Source organism: Misgurnus anguillicaudatus, chromosome 20 (assembly GCF_027580225.2).
Source record: "Misgurnus anguillicaudatus chromosome 20, ASM2758022v2, whole genome shotgun sequence".
Lineage (NCBI taxonomy): Eukaryota > Metazoa > Chordata > Actinopteri > Cypriniformes > Cobitidae > Misgurnus > Misgurnus anguillicaudatus.
The window spans coordinates 22789128-22806411 of record NC_073356.2 but is presented as its reverse complement, the minus strand read 5'-3'; the positions used below and the strand labels follow the sequence as shown (position 1 = coordinate 22806411).

Sequence of the window (17284 nt, the reverse complement as noted above, 5' to 3'; positions counted from 1 at the left end):
GCGTCGCTGCGCAGACCGTGCTTGGTATGACATCGCAGTAACGCGAAAGCGATGGAAAAGTTGTGCTTTCGATTCGTACTCGCGGTACTGTGATGACATATTCGGACGGTCTGCGCAGCGCGGCTTGAAATCGTAAGAGGAACAGGTGATATTTATGCAAACACTAATAAAGGGGCGATGGTTAGTCTGTATGTTTAAACCAACTCATTAAAAGCTTCATTAGGTTCTGGGTTTAATACTTTTGACTATTTTTAAGTTTTAAGACAGTGTTTCACAAAGTATTAAAGCTCAAGCATCAAATCATCAACATCAAACCAGAAATGTCATACTTTAAACTTATATTATGCAAGCTACAATTTGGCAATTCTTGTGATATTATTAGCCAACAATTATTAAACAATCAATACTGTGCTTAAAAACATTCACATTAAATGTAAATTATTATAGTATTAAACAATGTCTTCTATTTTCAAAATAAGACACTAAAAAACAGTAGGGATACAAGTTGTTTTAATCCTTGACAGATCTAACCTGACAGAGAAAGTGATAAATATAATGGAGTGTAAACAGTCTTTTTAAACAGACATTTTAAGACTAAACTTGCGGTTTGGTTCTTGCATTACAAAACCCTTTACTTCCCTATAAGGTAAAGTTTACACGACTGTGTACATTCTGGTGAAATCCAAAAGCATTTAGGTGTAAACATTAATAAAAAAGATAGCAGTAAATATATTTTATTTACTCCAGTTGTATGAGAACAATTCACATGAAACAGATAATCCTTCACTAAAACAAAAAACATGAATAAAAAAAGAAAAATCAATACCACTTCATTTTGCCAGTCTGTGGAGGTATCTAAATACTCATGCATTCACAAGAATGTGCAAGACTCAGACATGAGAGGGGTCACGCACATCTCATCCTATTAACGTTCAGTTCTTCAGCATAACGTTGGAAGTTCTGTATCTCAAAAAGCTGAACAGAAAATATTTTAAAAGCAAACCAAAAGTTCCAATGCATGTTCTTAAGATTTACTGACTAAAACAAACTGATTTAAAACTGACACGATGGTAGAGATCATCAAAGGTTGGGATGTTGAGATGAGGAGTAAACCAAGACCCCCTTCTGTCATATCCATTATCAAAACCACCATCAACAATGTGATCTGTTCCAGTGTAACATCAAATGTGATTTCCAGTGCTTGACAAAGACCCAGCAGCATTTACTCTCACCTTGACAAACATGGCTATTATGATGCAGACTTCACAGCTCAGATCTTCTGCTGGTGTTTAAAGTGGCGAAAATCCACTTCTAACATACATATGGCCACTGGATTGCAGAGAAAAGTAGCATATGCACAATTCAAAGCATGCCAACTATAAAAAAGAAACCAAAATCTTCATGCAGTCATACAATGTGGCACAGTGGGTACCATGCTCACGTATCGCTCTCTGCATCACACATACTAATTAATACACGTGCCCGGCAGTGTTCAGTCATCCTCAGTGTGATGTGACATTCCGGTGAGAACACTGCAATGCTTGATGCTTTCCAACTTGTGACCTGTACAAATAACGTCTTTCTCCGTAGTTAAGCAGATACATTCTCATTGTCTTTTTTTGTGGTGCATGGCTCAACACATCCAAGGAAAAAATCCCTCTTCTTTTTTATTTCATCAACCTATTTTTATTTTGGCTCAGAGTGGGCTGGGATTCAACCCGGAGGTGCAGTTTCAGAGGTCATCCTGAAAGTCCTTCATTAAAAATAAAACTAAAGGTGGAAGTGGTTAAGAGGTGAACAGTGCAGTTGGTGTGATAATAAGGGGTTTGGCTCCTATGCTAAAGCAGCTCCTGTCTTTGAGTTTTAAGTTTATGAGGAACCTGGCCGTTACGGATAGATCCGTTTTGGGGTGGCAGGAGTTTTCCTCGCTCTCGGTCAGACCAGGGGACACCTGCCTGGCCGTCATCACTTTCCAGATCAGAATCTGAGTGCATGAGCGCAGATGATGTTGGAACTGAGAGCGTCTTTTTCCGACCTGGGATGGAAAAAGATTTTGTAAACGGTTTTTGTGTAGACTTTATTATACAGACAACTAAAATGATTTGATTTTAGCATTGAGTTTAGTGTTCGCTATTCCTGTGAGTTTTAATCCTATTTGATGCAGTTAAATATGTGTGTATACCTGTACATATCATATTTCCTATAAAAAGCATGAAAATACTGTATAAAAGTATCAATCTCTGAAACATTTTTTCAGATAATGTATAATGTATTTTTTACCAGCTCTAGGTAACTGTAACTCCAGAGTCTCTTGTTCATCTTCCCCCAGCATTTTATAGCGGCTCTTTCGTCTCACTTTTCCTTTTCGTCTGTGCAGCCCAAACAATTTTAACATTAGCAATCCCATAACACATCAAACAAACAAACAAACAAAAAATGTAAATATAAGATCCTACCTTCTACAGCAGCACACCACACCCCAGATTAATGCTGCTATAGCAATCACGATCATGAATGATGCTATTGTCACATACAATACACTCCATTCTGAAAGAAAACACCCAACAAAAAATGTGTCATCATCAGCTCATTAAGGTGCTTTAAGCGGTTTTCTTTCATGACGGCTTGTTTTGCTTCTTACCACAGTTGGTCTCGGCATCGCCGAAATGAATTCTGATTAAATTCTCCATCCAGAACGGGTGGCAAACACAACGTCTGGTGAAAAAGTCGCATTCCCCGTGACCGGAGCAGTTTAGCTGGCATACTGGAAAAAGAAACAAAATAAGATCAGAGCTGGACAATATAAGAAGTTAATTGCATTTGATAAGGACTCAACTACTCACCAACTGTGTCCACCCGCCGGGCCTTAAAGATTAAGAAGTCATTTTTTTGCTTTCGAAGTTTGTTGCGCAGTTCCAGGGCGACACTGTGGCCGGACAACGGAGGTCGCCCGGGTCCTCCTGATACCAGAAATACCAAGCGAGTGCTGGAAAAGTAGTGTGATATTGGAAAAGTTCACATCTTGAGGAAGAGTATTAAAGGGATAGTTCACCCAAAAACGAAACTTCTGTCATCATTTACTCTCATGTTGTTACAAACCCGTATAAATTTCTTTCTTCTGATGAACACGAAGGAAGATATTTTGAGGGACGTTTGTAACCAAACCGTTTGTGGACCCCATTGACTTCCATAGTATTATTTTTTCCTACTATAAAAGTAAATGGGGTCCACAATCGGTTTGGGTACAAACATTTCTCTAAATATCTTCCTTCGTGTTCATCAGAACAAAGAAATTTATTTGGGTTTGTAACAACATGAGTGAGTAAATGATAACAGAAGTTTTATTTTTGGGTGAACTATCCCTTTAAGTTTCTAGGCTTGAGATAAATCCCAGTGCTTGTGATAAGCCAGACTAACCTATGCTCATTGAAGGCGCTAATCTCTCGCACGGTGATGTCACTGTCCAGGACACCCAACAGGACGCCAACCTGTCTGATCAACATGTCCTTCTGTCTGCTAGACACCTGAGCCACACCAACTTCCAGGATCAATTCCACCAAGTCTCGCTCGTACACATCTGCCAAGTAGCACAAGAACGGAAAAACATTGTTTTATTTGCAAATCTTTGACATTCAATTCCATTCAAATTGATTTCTGCTTTTGCATTATTGCAAAGCAGCTGTACCGTAAATACATTAAATTTAGTAAAGACATGAGGAAAAACCGTATAAAAAGTGGTGAAAAAGGGGAAAAAATATGAAATATAAGGAATAAATGATATCATAGAATACATGGTATTACATGATCATTTAAAATGTAAAAATAGTATGCATAGTATTCCCTGCATTTTTTTTTTAAAGGAAAACACCCCCTTTTTTTAAATTGTACTATGTTCCTACCTCAACTTAGACAAACCAACACATACCCATCTTCTCTTCAATGCGTGCAATTTCAATCCTTGTACAGCGCTTTAGCATTTAGCCTAGCCCCATTCATTCCTATGGCTCCAAACAAAAGTTTTATTTTGTGCCACCATACTTACTCATGTAACAGTATTTAAAACATGGAAAACATGGTAGTGTTGGTGGCTTCTGAAATCATCCCTGTTTGGAGCCATAAGAATGAGTGGGGCTAGGCTAACACATTCACAAGGCACTGTACAAAGATCAAAATTGCACGCATCGAAAAAAGACATGCGCGTATTCATTTGTTCAAGATGAGGCAAAAACATAGTAAAATATTGAAAAACGATGGTGTTTTCCTTTAAGGCACAACAGGGCTCAACATAAAGGACTACCCGGTGGCCCGGGGCATCTCTCCTTCATAGCGTCATCAAGCTATGTGTGAGAGACGTTCAGGCCAGTAAACAGTATCGTCACTTGCCCGATTGGGCCAGTGCTTCACTCTCAGTCACTAAAATATATTTTCTGCCTGTGGCCATATGTCTGTATGTATTCTTATGTAATGTTATCATCGCGACACATTTTAAACATCGCAAACGGCAACTTATCAGCAATGTCATGAGGTTTCTCCAACCTTATTGGTTGTTGTGAACAACAATGTGTGTTGCTTGTTAGGTCAGCTGGAAGAGCAAAGAGATGTCAAGATGGTGGGGGCGCTGGTCAAAAATAGAATTATTTAACATCTTTGAAGCAGACATTTACTTGGGTAAAACACAACGAAAGAAAGGATGCAATGTTTTGCACAGTTTGCCGTCAGTTTACAGGTAAAGCAGAAAAATTGTGAGCCTTTTTTTGTTGGAACATATCTGTTATTATATTTGACCTTTGAATTATTATTACCCAGGCCAGAATAAAAAATTATTTGCGTTGAGCCCTGCACAATATATAACTTTCACCACCAGAGGTTGCAATTTCAAAACAATAATGAAGGAAAAGCTTGATGACGCTATGAAGGAGAGATGTATGAAATTCCATCCAGAGATGGAAACATAGCGCGAGAAAGACGAGCCATTATTTAAAACTGGAATTTAAAACTGAAATTAGATTTACAAAACTGGATGAAGTTTATCACACTGTCCAAGTGGTTTTTGGATATTATATTTAATTACAAAAATCGTACATATTGTGCCTTTAATACTGACTCACCAAAGACATGACTAACTTAATATTAATAACGACCCAAGATAGGCACTAACACAGATGCAGCTGCATTACTGTGAGGTGTAAGAGCGCTCTTCAGAGCACATTCACAAAAAAGTTGTGAGTGTTAAAAAAATATCTGCCTATTACCCAGATAATACTAAAGACACAGCCTAACTGGTATTGTTACTTTATTTTATTATGACCTGGATGCCAGACCTGTACAGTAACATATTTGACATCTCTATCTTCTATAGCACAATTTTTTCTTTCTTTTCTTTTAAATGCCTCACCTGGTCGAACCTCTACGGTGCCTCTGTCAGTACTGGTCTTCCCCTTACTGTCGGTAACTATCAATGTAAAAGTGTACTTTCCTGCCACCAGATTACCAAGAAACAGCACCGGCTGGTGGTCCGAGTTATTGAGAACATCCTACAAAAGAAACAAACGGGGGAACAAAGAGGTCAACGTTTAATGTGGGGTGCAATGAAACAATGGTATGTGGTTAACTGGTTATGTTATTTATTTAGGTGGAGTTACTAAACCTCTAAATAAAACAATATGAAAACAAATGCTTCAAAAAACCAACCCTACTTGTTTTGTCACTATTTAAAGACCTTGTGACATTCAACAAAGCCAGGAATGTAGTCTGAATGGAAGAAGCACATCCAATATGAGTTTAGCGAACTGACCCCTGCAGCTGGACTGCTTTCATCACGGGACCAGACGTAACTGATTCCACTTTTATCATCCGATGACCGTGAACCATCAAGAACTGCCATGCGGACAGGCAGAGAAATCGGAGGACTGGAAATCACTTTGGCGACAGGCGGCTGGTCATCCTCTGATTTGATAAAGTGAATAAAAAAAAAGTGTGTGCAATATTATGTTTTTATTTCATAACAGAAGACAAGCACATGCAGGCATACAAAAGCTCTCTCGCTTACATACCTGAAGACAAGCATATACAGGCATACAAAAGCATTCTCTCTCTTTGTCCCTTTATTTTTTATTTTACACATACACACACAAATCTTTCAAGGATTTAAATACACACCTTCTCTGACAATGACTGAAACTGTATCAGAATTTTCCAGATCCCTTTCATCCGACACTGTCAGCATGAAAATGTACTCGCCCTCTTGCAATCCGGTCACTGTGGCAATCGCAGTGTCTGCATTTTCAATTTTCACCCCTTCCGGGCCCCTTTGTGTTAAATTTGACAATAAAACTATAAATGACACTGCTAACACCCAGTGGTTTTCATAAAAGATATCTAAACAAACAGTACAGCTGTCGATCATGCAATCACTAACTTTGTTTTAGTCCAGTGATACGTCGCAATTTTTTGATCGTCTGTGCTTTTGGTTCCATCGAGCATGGTGCGATCAACCGGCAGTGTCAGTTCCTTGTCTGGTCCAGCGTCTGCTACGGGAGGCTTGTTATTCTCTGGAGGAAATTATACACAGAGGATGCTCAAGCACAAACAACCGTTTTTACATGCATGGCAAGTAAACTGTGAAGCACAATGTAAATACCTGGCTGGACAATCACAGTGACCTGAGCCGAGTCTTGCTGCCCGGACGAGTCGGTGACAGTTAGCTTAAAGGTGTAGTCACCTTCTTGCATAGCAGAAAGTTGCAGGATGGGCGTCCTCACACCCTATGGAAAAAAAACAAAGGTGTGCTTCAGTCTTTCACCAGACAATGAAAGACATATTTTAAATTCAAAAGATCAAACAAAAATGTAGATTTCCATGACACACCCTCTCAAGCTGATTTATTGAAATGGTCATTTCTGTACCTGCATCTCCACCACTTTGCCTTTACTCTCAGGGCTGAGCGACCACTCGTACGACAGATTCTCGTGGTCATCAGTGCTCTGGTTGCCATACAGCGTAATGTAGTTGCGTGGCAGCGTGATGACCTGGTTGGGTCCAGCATTAGCTGTGGGCCTGTAGTCTGTGGCCTTGTTGACTAACAACATGGCTTGGGTTGAATTTTGAGCTCCATCCGAGTCAGTCACCGTGAGACTGTTAAGGGAACATAAAAGGCAACAGTATATGAAGAGTTTGGTTCCAAAACATGATAAACACCATTTAAAAAAAAAAAATGAGTTACTGCCAAAATCAGATCAAGCTGTTCGCTGTGAAAAATTTTAAACGTCGACGTCCCAAGTATAACCGCAGCAATGACTATATGACAAAGTAAGTGTTTTGGTTAAAGGTGCAGTGTGTAACTTTTAGAAAAATCTCTTGACAGAAATGCAATATAATATACATAACTATATTATTAAGGGTGTATAAAGACCTTACATAATTAACCATTATGTTTTTATTATCTTAGAACAGTGCTTCTCAAATAGTGGGGCGGGACCCCCAGGGGGGGCTCGAAGCGACACCAGGGGGGGCGCGCGAGACCCCAGGGAAAATACTTTTTCAGGAAGTGATTTTTAAAGACATTACACCCCAATCACGCTGATAAGCCGCTTGTGTTTTTTATTATTATTTATTGATTACATTTAATTTTTCAGTATCAAATGGTCAAAAAATATTATACTTTAAATAAGGATAGATTTTTTTTATTTTTGGCAAATGATGCATTTTAAGTCTTTTCTGCTACAGACTAAAAAACAATGTTAATAAAGTTATTCTTTGTTGTAAGTTGATCGATATTTCTTTTTTGTTTTTTCTTTTTGTGTTTTCTCAATGTTAATAAGTATACAATGTTTTGCAGATGTGTAATTTTATAGACAAATTATACTATTTACAGTCGCGGCGGAGAGTTGGGGGGGCGCAAAATGTTTACCTCTTCCTAGGGGGGGCGTGACAGAAAATAATTGAGAAGCACTGTCTTAGAATAACAAATTTTTATCTACATACACTGTGGGTCCCCTTACATGGAAGTCGCCATTTTGTGCCGCCATGTTTTTACAGAAGCCCTTAACGGACAACCTTTGTTTGATAAGTTGTCTCCGATGAGGACATGTGTGTCCTGTGGCAGCGACCATGGCTTCTCTGTGTGTTTCAAAAGCAAGGGGTGAGCCATAGACGAGCCGTTGGTTGCAACTCACAGTCGCACTGCTAGATGCCGCTAAAATTTACACACTGCACCTTTAATGCCATTAATATTTATTTTTTTTAATCAGTGTATACCACTGTTCAACTAAATGAATATAACATGGCAAACATGAATGCACATTTATATACTGATTCAATAGATTTATAGCATTTTGAAAAAAAAAACTTGTCATGGATTTATTGCATTTTGTGGAAAAAATTATTCGTTTTCATAATAAATCTTTGCAAATCAAGATATGGATTTGAATTTTTTATGTTTTTATAACCTAAAGATGATATGTGAAAGTTTGTAACAGAAAACAGTAGTTTTCATCCTGACACTTTCTTGGTATAGAAAACACGTTTTTACCGAAATTAGTCAAAATGGATTTATTGCGCTTTGGAACCAAACTCTTTATATCTTCTTCATCAATGCAATTGTTTTTCAATGCTAAAAATCTCAGGATTATATGTATATACAAAATTGAGTGATAAAATTGACAGTTAACAAAGTTGCTTATTGCATAGTTTTACTTAAATACGCTTAGTTAGTGTAAATATAGTTTGAAAAACAAACAGCTTTACGGCCAGTAAAAACAATTAATGGCCAGTAAGTTTTGCCATTGGCAAGTATGGCAACAAGCCAGACTCTGCAATATTTGCTGTACCAATTTAGTAGGTTTAGGGTGGGACTTTCTGTTTGTTTGACCTTTGTCAGTTAAAAGTTTTCAGGAAGTCCATTCAGTTGCAGTAGTGATGCAAAAATAAAACACTTTAAATGCTCTAAACACACTGCGGGTCATGTGTTGTTTATTTTTTAACATCTTCAAACAGTGCTCGCATAATATGTCAGCTTAAAACAAAGATCCTAAGCCAGTTAACACAAGTGTAAAGTTTGCTAAAGAGAGACTGGTTTGCCAGGTTGTGCAGTGCTTGTAAGATGACTGTAAAACGCCAGAAATGTGAGTGAGAAGATGGGAGAAAAGACAAACCTGAAGGTGTAGTTACCAGGAACCAGGCCTGTGAGGGTGAGAATATCTTTATCACCCGAGGCCTTTTCCTCTCTTAGAGGCCCCTTAACCTCCTCCCATTTCCACGACACCACTTTATCATCATCTGTACTCTCTGATGTAAAACACACAGATCATAAATAAGTGACTATTCAAGCTATACATTTTATCTGTATGTTTGTTTACTGGGAACCAAACCCATGACCTTTGCACTGCTAACGCAGTGCTTTATTAATTGAGCAACAGGAAAACATACTTGCACCGTTAAACAAACACAATGCTATTATAATGACATTTAATTGAAAGCAATTTAATGATGGTTTAATGAAAGACAAAAATTCAGATACGCACGACTGCCATCAATCACAGTGGTGCTCGTTGGCAATGAAATCTCCTGGTACTTCGGAGAAACCACAGCAACAGGTGGTTTATTCACTCGTGGCTCTATAAAAACAGGAAATGCAGGTCTTGTTCACATTTTTGTGACCAATATACAAACAGAAGGTACATCAAAAGTGAAAGTTACCTGGTTTGACAGTAACATTGACATATCCTTCACCATGAGCGCCCTCACCTTCCACCACTACCTCAAACTCATACAGACCCACTGTGAGCTAAAGGGAAACATATTTGGAATATTAGTATAAGGAATATAAGAAACTTTAAAGGATTAGTCCATTTTCTTAAAAAAAATCCAGATAATTTACTCACCACCATGTCTTCCAAAATGTTGATGTCTTTCTTTGTTCAGTCGAGAAGAAATTATGTTTTTTCAGGAAAACATTCCAGGATTTTTCTCATCTTAATGGACTTTAATGGACCCCAATACATAACAGTTTTAATGCAGTTTAAAATTGCAGTTTCAAAGGACTCTAAACCATCTTAAACGAGGCATAATGGTCTTATCTAGCAAAAGGAGTGTCATTTTTGACAAGAAAAATAAAATATATGCACTTTTAAACCACAACTTGTCTTCTTCCTCCGGCTGTGTGACGAGCCAGCGCGACCTCACGTAAATGCGTAGTGACGTAGGGAGGTCACGTGTTACATAAATAAAACGGACATTTGCGGACCATTGTAAACAATAAACTGACACAAAGACATTAATTAATATCAGTTGACATACAACAACGTAGAAACGGTCCTCTTTCAACACACTTGTAAACACTGGGGCGGAGTTTCGCGTTCGTCTTTTGTGACCTCTTGACGTCATGACATATTGCGCCGGGTCACGCTGGCGCATCACGACCGGATCTCGACGAGAAATTGTGCTTTAAAAGTTTATATTTTGTTGTTTTTCTTGTCAAAAATGGCAGTCGTTTTGCTAGATAAGACCCTTATGCCTCGTTTGGGATCGTTTATAGTCCTTTGAAACTCTGCTGAAAAAAACTGTTATGTGTTGAGTTAAGTTTTAATTGTTGGTGTCTATTAAAGTCCATTAAAATGAGAAAAATCCTGCAATGTTTTCCTCAAAAAACATAATAATTTCTTCTCAACTGAACAAAGAAAGACATCAACATCCCGGACGACATGGTGGTGAGCAAACCACCAGGACTTTTCTTTTAAGAAATGGAATATTCCTTTAAGTTGTGGTAAGCCATTCTCTGCAAGCATGTGGAATAAATAGCTCATTGAAATTTGGCTCCCCTTATGATGTCAGAAGGGGATAATACCGCCCCCTAATCTGCACTATCCAACCACGTCACTGCCATTTAGTGCAGCACTCAGCTAATTTGCATTTTAAAGAACACACCCAAAAACACATTTTTGCTCACACCTAAAAGGTGGCAAGTTTAACATGTTATAATAAATTATCTATATGGTATTCAGAGCTAAAACTTCACATATGTACTCTGGGGACACCAAAGATTTATTTGACATCTTAAAAACGTTTTAAGAAATGTTCCCTTTAACAAAATACAGGTTAGATTTTACAGAATGGTCTTAATGTAAAAAACAGTACATCACAAACTAATGACTTTTGCTGTGCTTTACTAGACAACATAATTACCTTACTGAGCTTGAGCGTTTTACTGTGTTTACCCTCCATTTCTCCACTGTAGTCTTTCGGATGAGTCCTCAAACGCCAGTCAAACACATAGCTAGTCTCTGAAGAAATGAACAGAGCTGTTTCACTAAATACAATTCACAACTTTTTCCTGTCATTCGTTTATAATAATATATTTAAATTGAATCTAATCCAACCATTTCATATCTGTGTGACATCAACACTGTCAACATGCAAGGCTTTCTGCCTGACTATAAAGAAATGTTAAGAATTAAACCATCCTATAGTCTCAAAACTAACATCACAAATTCATTTAAGTGAATACTAGGTTATTAAAACAATACATACAGTATATAACATTTGATGCAAAGAAAAACAAGCATGCATAAAAATTAAGCAAATGAGTACAAATGAGCACTACCTGAAGGGGGCTCTGGGAGTACGAAAGCATTCAGCTCCACCTCATTGCGCGGTAAAGTGACCTCCACACTCTTGCCGGCAGACACGACCAGTTCCCGCACTGCGATTTAAAACAAACTGCATTAAACGTATGTTTCACAAAAACAAACAGAATATAACACTGCCGTTTACTTTGCAAAAGACAAACTGTCGAGAAAAACGGCAAAAACAAACAGTGTGTGACATGTACTAAGATCTGTATGTTGTACCAGCTGGTGTTGTTGGTGAGGGTTGTGGTGACGGACTGCTGTTGTTGGACATTGTTGAATGATCGACAATGACTGTTGTTGAATTATGCTCAGAAGCCAAGGGGGATGCCTGTTCGTCCCTGCCTTTGGTGGATTGGCCGATAGTTTCACTGGCTGTATGTAGAGGAGTTGTGGTCAGTGCTGCTGTAGGTTCGGGTAGTTGGTCCTGTGAGGGTGACAATATGCACTGTTTAGGAAAACAGCTCGGCTGTGTTACACCTACTTTGCTATCTACTGCCTACTGAGGGAGCTGCATTTTAAGGCAACATCTTTACCATCATGAAACCACACAAATGATTGACTTTGCGTCATAAAACCCCCCACAAAAAAGCCATTGGCATGACACCATAAGCATAAAACTACAGTGTCTATGGTTTAAGTATGGTTTTATTAAAATAAAACCCAGTGAGTTTCTTCGAAGGCAGGTTCCACTTGGAAAATGTATGCATCTATGTTATATTAGGTAACGTTTTGATCCAAAGCTGCTCATAATGCGTTTTTTATCAATATACAGTGCATGTTCCCTGGGATCAAACTCCTGACTTTTATGTTGCTAATACAGTGCAATTGAGGAACAGGAATAGAGCTTTCTGCCCAGCTTACATTGTCTGTGTCCCTGATCACTCTGACATTCTGAACGTGCCGAACTTTCCTCCTCCTTCGCATCCTCTTGTTCAGCTGCTGTAAAAGCCCCACAGATTCTTCATCCGGCTGAGGGAGCGACGTGATAGAGCAGCCATCCGTTTTAACACAGGCCAGTAACACGCAGCGTCCACCGAGGCTCCACACAGCACCGCATGAGGGCTTCATGCAGCAGGATTCCCAGCACCGAGGTCCCCCATTGTCCACCGCTAGCGCCTGCCAACCCAGCCCGATAACGCTGCTGTAGTGGATGCCAAACACGCCGCCTGTTACTGTGCAAATGCTGGCTGAAACCCCTTAGAGACAAGAACAGGGCACAAATAGCAGTCAATAAAGAGGAAGTGACCCAGTCTCTGAAAACTAGGCCTGCGTAACGATTAGTCGCGACTTTCGCAGAATAAAAGTTTTTGTTTACATAATATATGTGGGTGTACTGTGTATGATAATTATGTATATATCAATTACTGCTCTATATTAATATCATACAAAATAAAAGTAGTTTTTTATTCAAATATATTTGAATAAAAAATAAAAAAATTATGCAACATTTTTTCAATATTAATTAATATTTAGAGGTTGCTCAAGACCTTTCAAGTTTAACACATTCGCATATTATGTAATACTTTGTGCTAGCATGTATAATTGTTTAATAATATATACTTATGGCAGCAATGGACTTATTTGACCATGCTCCATGCAATTAAAACTCTTGTTTTAGTTGTGATATGTCTTTCAAAGCAAGAAAGCTTAAATGTGAATGACAATATACACGGAGACAATGGCTGAAGCAACACGAAGCAAGTCCGCTATATGTTTACTCGGATCAGAAGAGACTGAAATAACTGGAACAAAGTTACCCTCCAAGAAGCAGGATTTATGTGTTGTGCCATTTTAATTTTTCGGAAATAGTCAAAGGCTTTGAGCAACCTCTAGATATTGTAGGAACAATTCAAAATTTTGCACAGTGTTTTTATTGATATCCTAACACATTTAGGGGGTAAGAGTTGAATATTTAAAAAAATTTTTTTTGAAGAACCATTATAAGGACCACCCTAACATTCATGTATGTATTTAATAAACATTTACATGTGTATATATATATTTATATATATATATTCTATGTTATATATAAATAAAAAAGATATATAAATAAAAAATTTCTTAAATATATGTATATATGTATATGTATATGTGTATGTGTATGTGTATATATATGTATGTGTGTGTGTGTGTGTGTGTGTGTGTGTGTGTTTACATAATTATTATAACACAGTACACCCACATATATTATGTAAACAAAAACGTTTATTCTGTAAAGGATCAGTCGCGACTAAATCATAACTCTACTGAAAACCGATATGAAATAATATTTTTTGTGATTTACTGATTTCCACATAAAATCATTCTACATATATCACGAACATTCTGTGAATATATAATATACTATCGAGTAATGCCATGTCAAAGAATATACCAAATCTTGGTTGTTTTAACCAAAAAGTGCAGAACATTAGGCTGCATACAATTCATGCATGCAAACTCTCATTTCCATGCCACCACAAGTCAAGACTGTTTATAATACAGATCACTAACAAGCTGATTTGTCTCCACTGAGCCTACAGTTCCCCGTTAGGAAAACAGGATGTCAGATAACCACCCCCATTCCTAACCCCTCCATAGACACTGTTTTGTCACTGCAGACTGTTACCGTGGCAACACAGGGAAGCTTATGTTGGGATGGCAGTGAAAGTTAAACTGCAAGACACAGTGGGATGCCCCACCCGAGCGGATTTCTAACTGGGGGTGGGACACACTATAGGCCTATTTTGTGATTGTCAGCCTTTGTGAAAGCGAACACAGAGCACCCTTTATGCTTTTCACAATGTAATGTCTCAGAATCATTTCCATCACACATGAATGTAACAAGTGTCCAAACCCTGAATAATATATCTGACAGTGATGGGACAAAAAAAAGAATATCTTCCTTTTTTAACAACAGTGTAGAAAGGCATTCAACTTTCTTTAACCTCACATTTATTCACTTACATTGCACTTCAGCGATGGATTTAGAGTTATTTTATACAAAGATCTCCAATGGAAAGATATTATTAGCTCTTAATTAGCTATAAAAACTATTTACCAGAGGAAGAGCAGAGGAAATACAGTAAGCCCAGGTACAGGGAGGAAAATTGGACCGGCCATTCCCAAAGGAGAGAATTCCACCTGTGCATCCTCAGCTCTACATTGGGCATATTCCAGCTATAAGTAAAGACCTGTAATAAACGTGTTTTTTTTAACATAAAACAATTAATGAAACAGCAAAACATTTTAATGCATGATATTAATGACAACATCCCCACCTTGACAAGTATAAATAGTTATTCTTTGTAACAGGATGTTTATTTTTTACTACACTTAATGTCTAAATGTACCTTTTTCCAGACAGGGTAGAGAAATTAGAGATGGAGGTGAATGGCACGGGATGCAAGGAGACTGATGAAAAGTCGTCCACACAAACACCTCCAGGATACACAGCAGCATGGCACCACAAGAGTGTCTGAATACAGGAGGAAGACCTTTAGCCTTTATATCTGTCATGATGACATTTTCAAACAACAATATGTGTTCTGATATGTGTTGTGTGTATAAACATAGACTGGTGTTATTGTGTTTTAATTTCCATTGCACAGTCAGCTGGTCACAATCAATACCCTGAAGTGATGCAATTGTGACTGTATATGGCGGCTTAGATAACGAGACAATAAATGACCCTGAAATAAATTACATAACACGTGATAACGTCATATCAACAATAAACAGAGGTCATGACAAATAAACAATGCTTGTTAAACATATTAACACATTTCAGGTGAAGCTTAGTGCAAACATAAGTAAACTTTGTTCTCATTTACGCAACTATTGCTCAGGAAGTTAAAGTGTTTGTCTCAGTTGGAATCAAAGTAGAAGTACACAGCTGATATTACTATTGTGAAACATTGACAACATGCTATCTAAGAACAAACACATGATGTTTTAAACTAAATAATTTATTTAGAAACCAACAACAGTTTGGACTCTGCTGCACCAAAGACACAATACAGCAATTTTTCTATTAACTGCACCATCAACAATAAACAGCTGTATTATCAGGGAGTAAGTAAGTGACCATTTAACACAAAAGTCACGTGACGTGAATATTAAAAACATTGTGTTATATCTCTCAAAAACTAAGGGTTGTTGTTTAAAGCACACTTTCCCTCCATGATAGACAAGCAAGCTGTCAAACAAATTAAACAGGGGTTACCAGTGGCCATTTAAACGCATCACAACAGAAGAGATGGGAATAGTAAGTTATATGACAGCTGAAGGTGACGCGTAGCATTTGAAACAGGACACATTGTAAATTCGTGAGAAAAAGACAAGGAAACACGCAGGTGTTAATAATCCAGGTTTTCAAACTGTCACTGCAGGCCGTCAGCTCAAACACAACATAACGATAATAAACCCCGCAGGGCTGAATGTACAGTGCACGTAATTTACCTCGTGACAAATTGGCATTACATCTTAAGGGAAATACAGAGACAAAAACAATACCATAAAATTAACATATATGGTCGACAAAATAATCTAATTAAGATACATTAACCATGGCGTTTAAAAAAAAACTATATTTTAATAATTCATTGATTTAATTTAAACTATTGCTGTGGTCGTGCTTATGACATGCAGTCAAAAAGAAATTATACTAAAAATACACAATTATTTCAACCGTACACTGGGAACGCGCACATCACGCGCATTGCACAAGTGTAAACCATAAAGATATTAAATAACGTTATATCACGTTCCGTCCGCAAATTTATTTCTCTGTTTTTTAAAACATGACTGATCGACGCTCGCGTGTCTCAAGAGAGATTTCTGGCAATAATCGGAGAAGAAATCGGAAACAGGTTGCTAACAGCTGTTCAAGGTTGGTTACTACTGGGTATGAAATAACTTACCAGTGACAGATCATCATCGCAACCTCGTTCTGTATTACACGATAAAATTGCACTCAAAGACAACGAAGGCTGGAGCGGTGCCACTCACCTGCTTGGTGTCACTCAGATTACTGCAGTGAAAAATGACAGTAGACCTTTACAGTAGAGCCCGTTCTCATCTTGATCTGGGTCAGTAATCTTTACCAATTACACCTTCACACGGAAACACACCAATGCTCACAGAAGCATTTCACATTTCCGCCCCGCAAACACGAGTCGTCGATTTTACAGTTTACAAATAGGAGCACAAAACAGAGTTTAGAAAAAAATTCGACAAAGTTTAGTGAACATTAAAAAATATAAATAGTATCTCTAGCGAATTAATTATACGATTCATTAAATAAATTATTTTAGAAATAAAGATGCCACTCACAAAGATGGCCGAATCGTTCAGACGAAACGTCACATCCGGTTTAAATTCGAGAAAAATACTAATATATTTAAGATTGATATATAAGTGTGCACTGATAAAAAAATAACAACGTTTATATTTTTCCATTTCGGATATGGTTCGTGTATTGCACTTTCTGACGGCCTCAATGGAATAGTTTTATGTAAAAGTGATCAAAATTTTTTAAAGAACCCTTTGGGATTCATGGCGTGTATATAATTGTGGCTCACACGCAGGCACACAATACTGTGAAAGTAGTGTTTTAAACAATACATATTCTACATGAAACACCACAAATCGTAAATAGACAGACAAATCTTGCCTTA

The 17284-nt window shown here is 37.8% G+C and overlaps 1 protein-coding gene across 2 annotated transcripts; it reads right to left on the bottom strand.

Annotated features, from left to right (window-relative positions):
- Nucleotides 1–493: 493 nt before the first annotated feature.
- On the bottom strand, nucleotides 494–16840 carry kiaa0319l (KIAA0319-like ortholog). 2 transcript variants are annotated; one of them, XM_055220721.2, is made up of 22 exons: nucleotides 16529–16840; nucleotides 14960–15084; nucleotides 14668–14800; nucleotides 12489–12823; nucleotides 11847–12051; nucleotides 11600–11698; nucleotides 11182–11279; nucleotides 9697–9784; nucleotides 9522–9614; nucleotides 9153–9285; nucleotides 6906–7134; nucleotides 6641–6764; nucleotides 6419–6551; nucleotides 6160–6308; nucleotides 5795–5946; nucleotides 5396–5534; nucleotides 3418–3577; nucleotides 2844–2986; nucleotides 2642–2764; nucleotides 2457–2547; nucleotides 2281–2369; nucleotides 494–2035 (listed from the first exon to the last, which is right to left on the bottom strand). In XM_055220721.2, exons 3-22 carry the CDS (start codon nucleotides 14777–14779, stop codon nucleotides 1839–1841), a joined length of 2892 nt encoding a protein of 963 aa, XP_055076696.2. In that variant the 5' UTR covers nucleotides 14780–14800; nucleotides 14960–15084; nucleotides 16529–16840; the 3' UTR covers nucleotides 494–1838. The 2 variants fall into 2 exon arrangements, with proteins under 2 accessions (XP_055076696.2, XP_055076695.2); XM_055220720.2 differs by having other exon boundaries at nucleotides 16617–16840.
- Between the last annotated feature and the right edge of the window lie 444 nt (nucleotides 16841–17284).

Bases quoted from the DNA above. Each gene is read 5' to 3' on its own strand.
- kiaa0319l (XM_055220721.2), bottom strand. From the start codon at position 14,779: ATGCCCAATGTAGAGCTGAGGATGCACAGGTGGAATTCTCTCCTTTGG. The intron at 9,615-9,696 runs GTAACTTTCACT...CTGTTTTTATAG, and splicing joins CAATGTTACTGTCAAACCAG to AGCCACGAGTGAATAAACCA. The intron at 5,535-5,794 runs GTCAGTTCGCTA...TTTCTTTTGTAG, and splicing joins AAAGCAGTCCAGCTGCAGGG to GATGTTCTCAATAACTCGGA.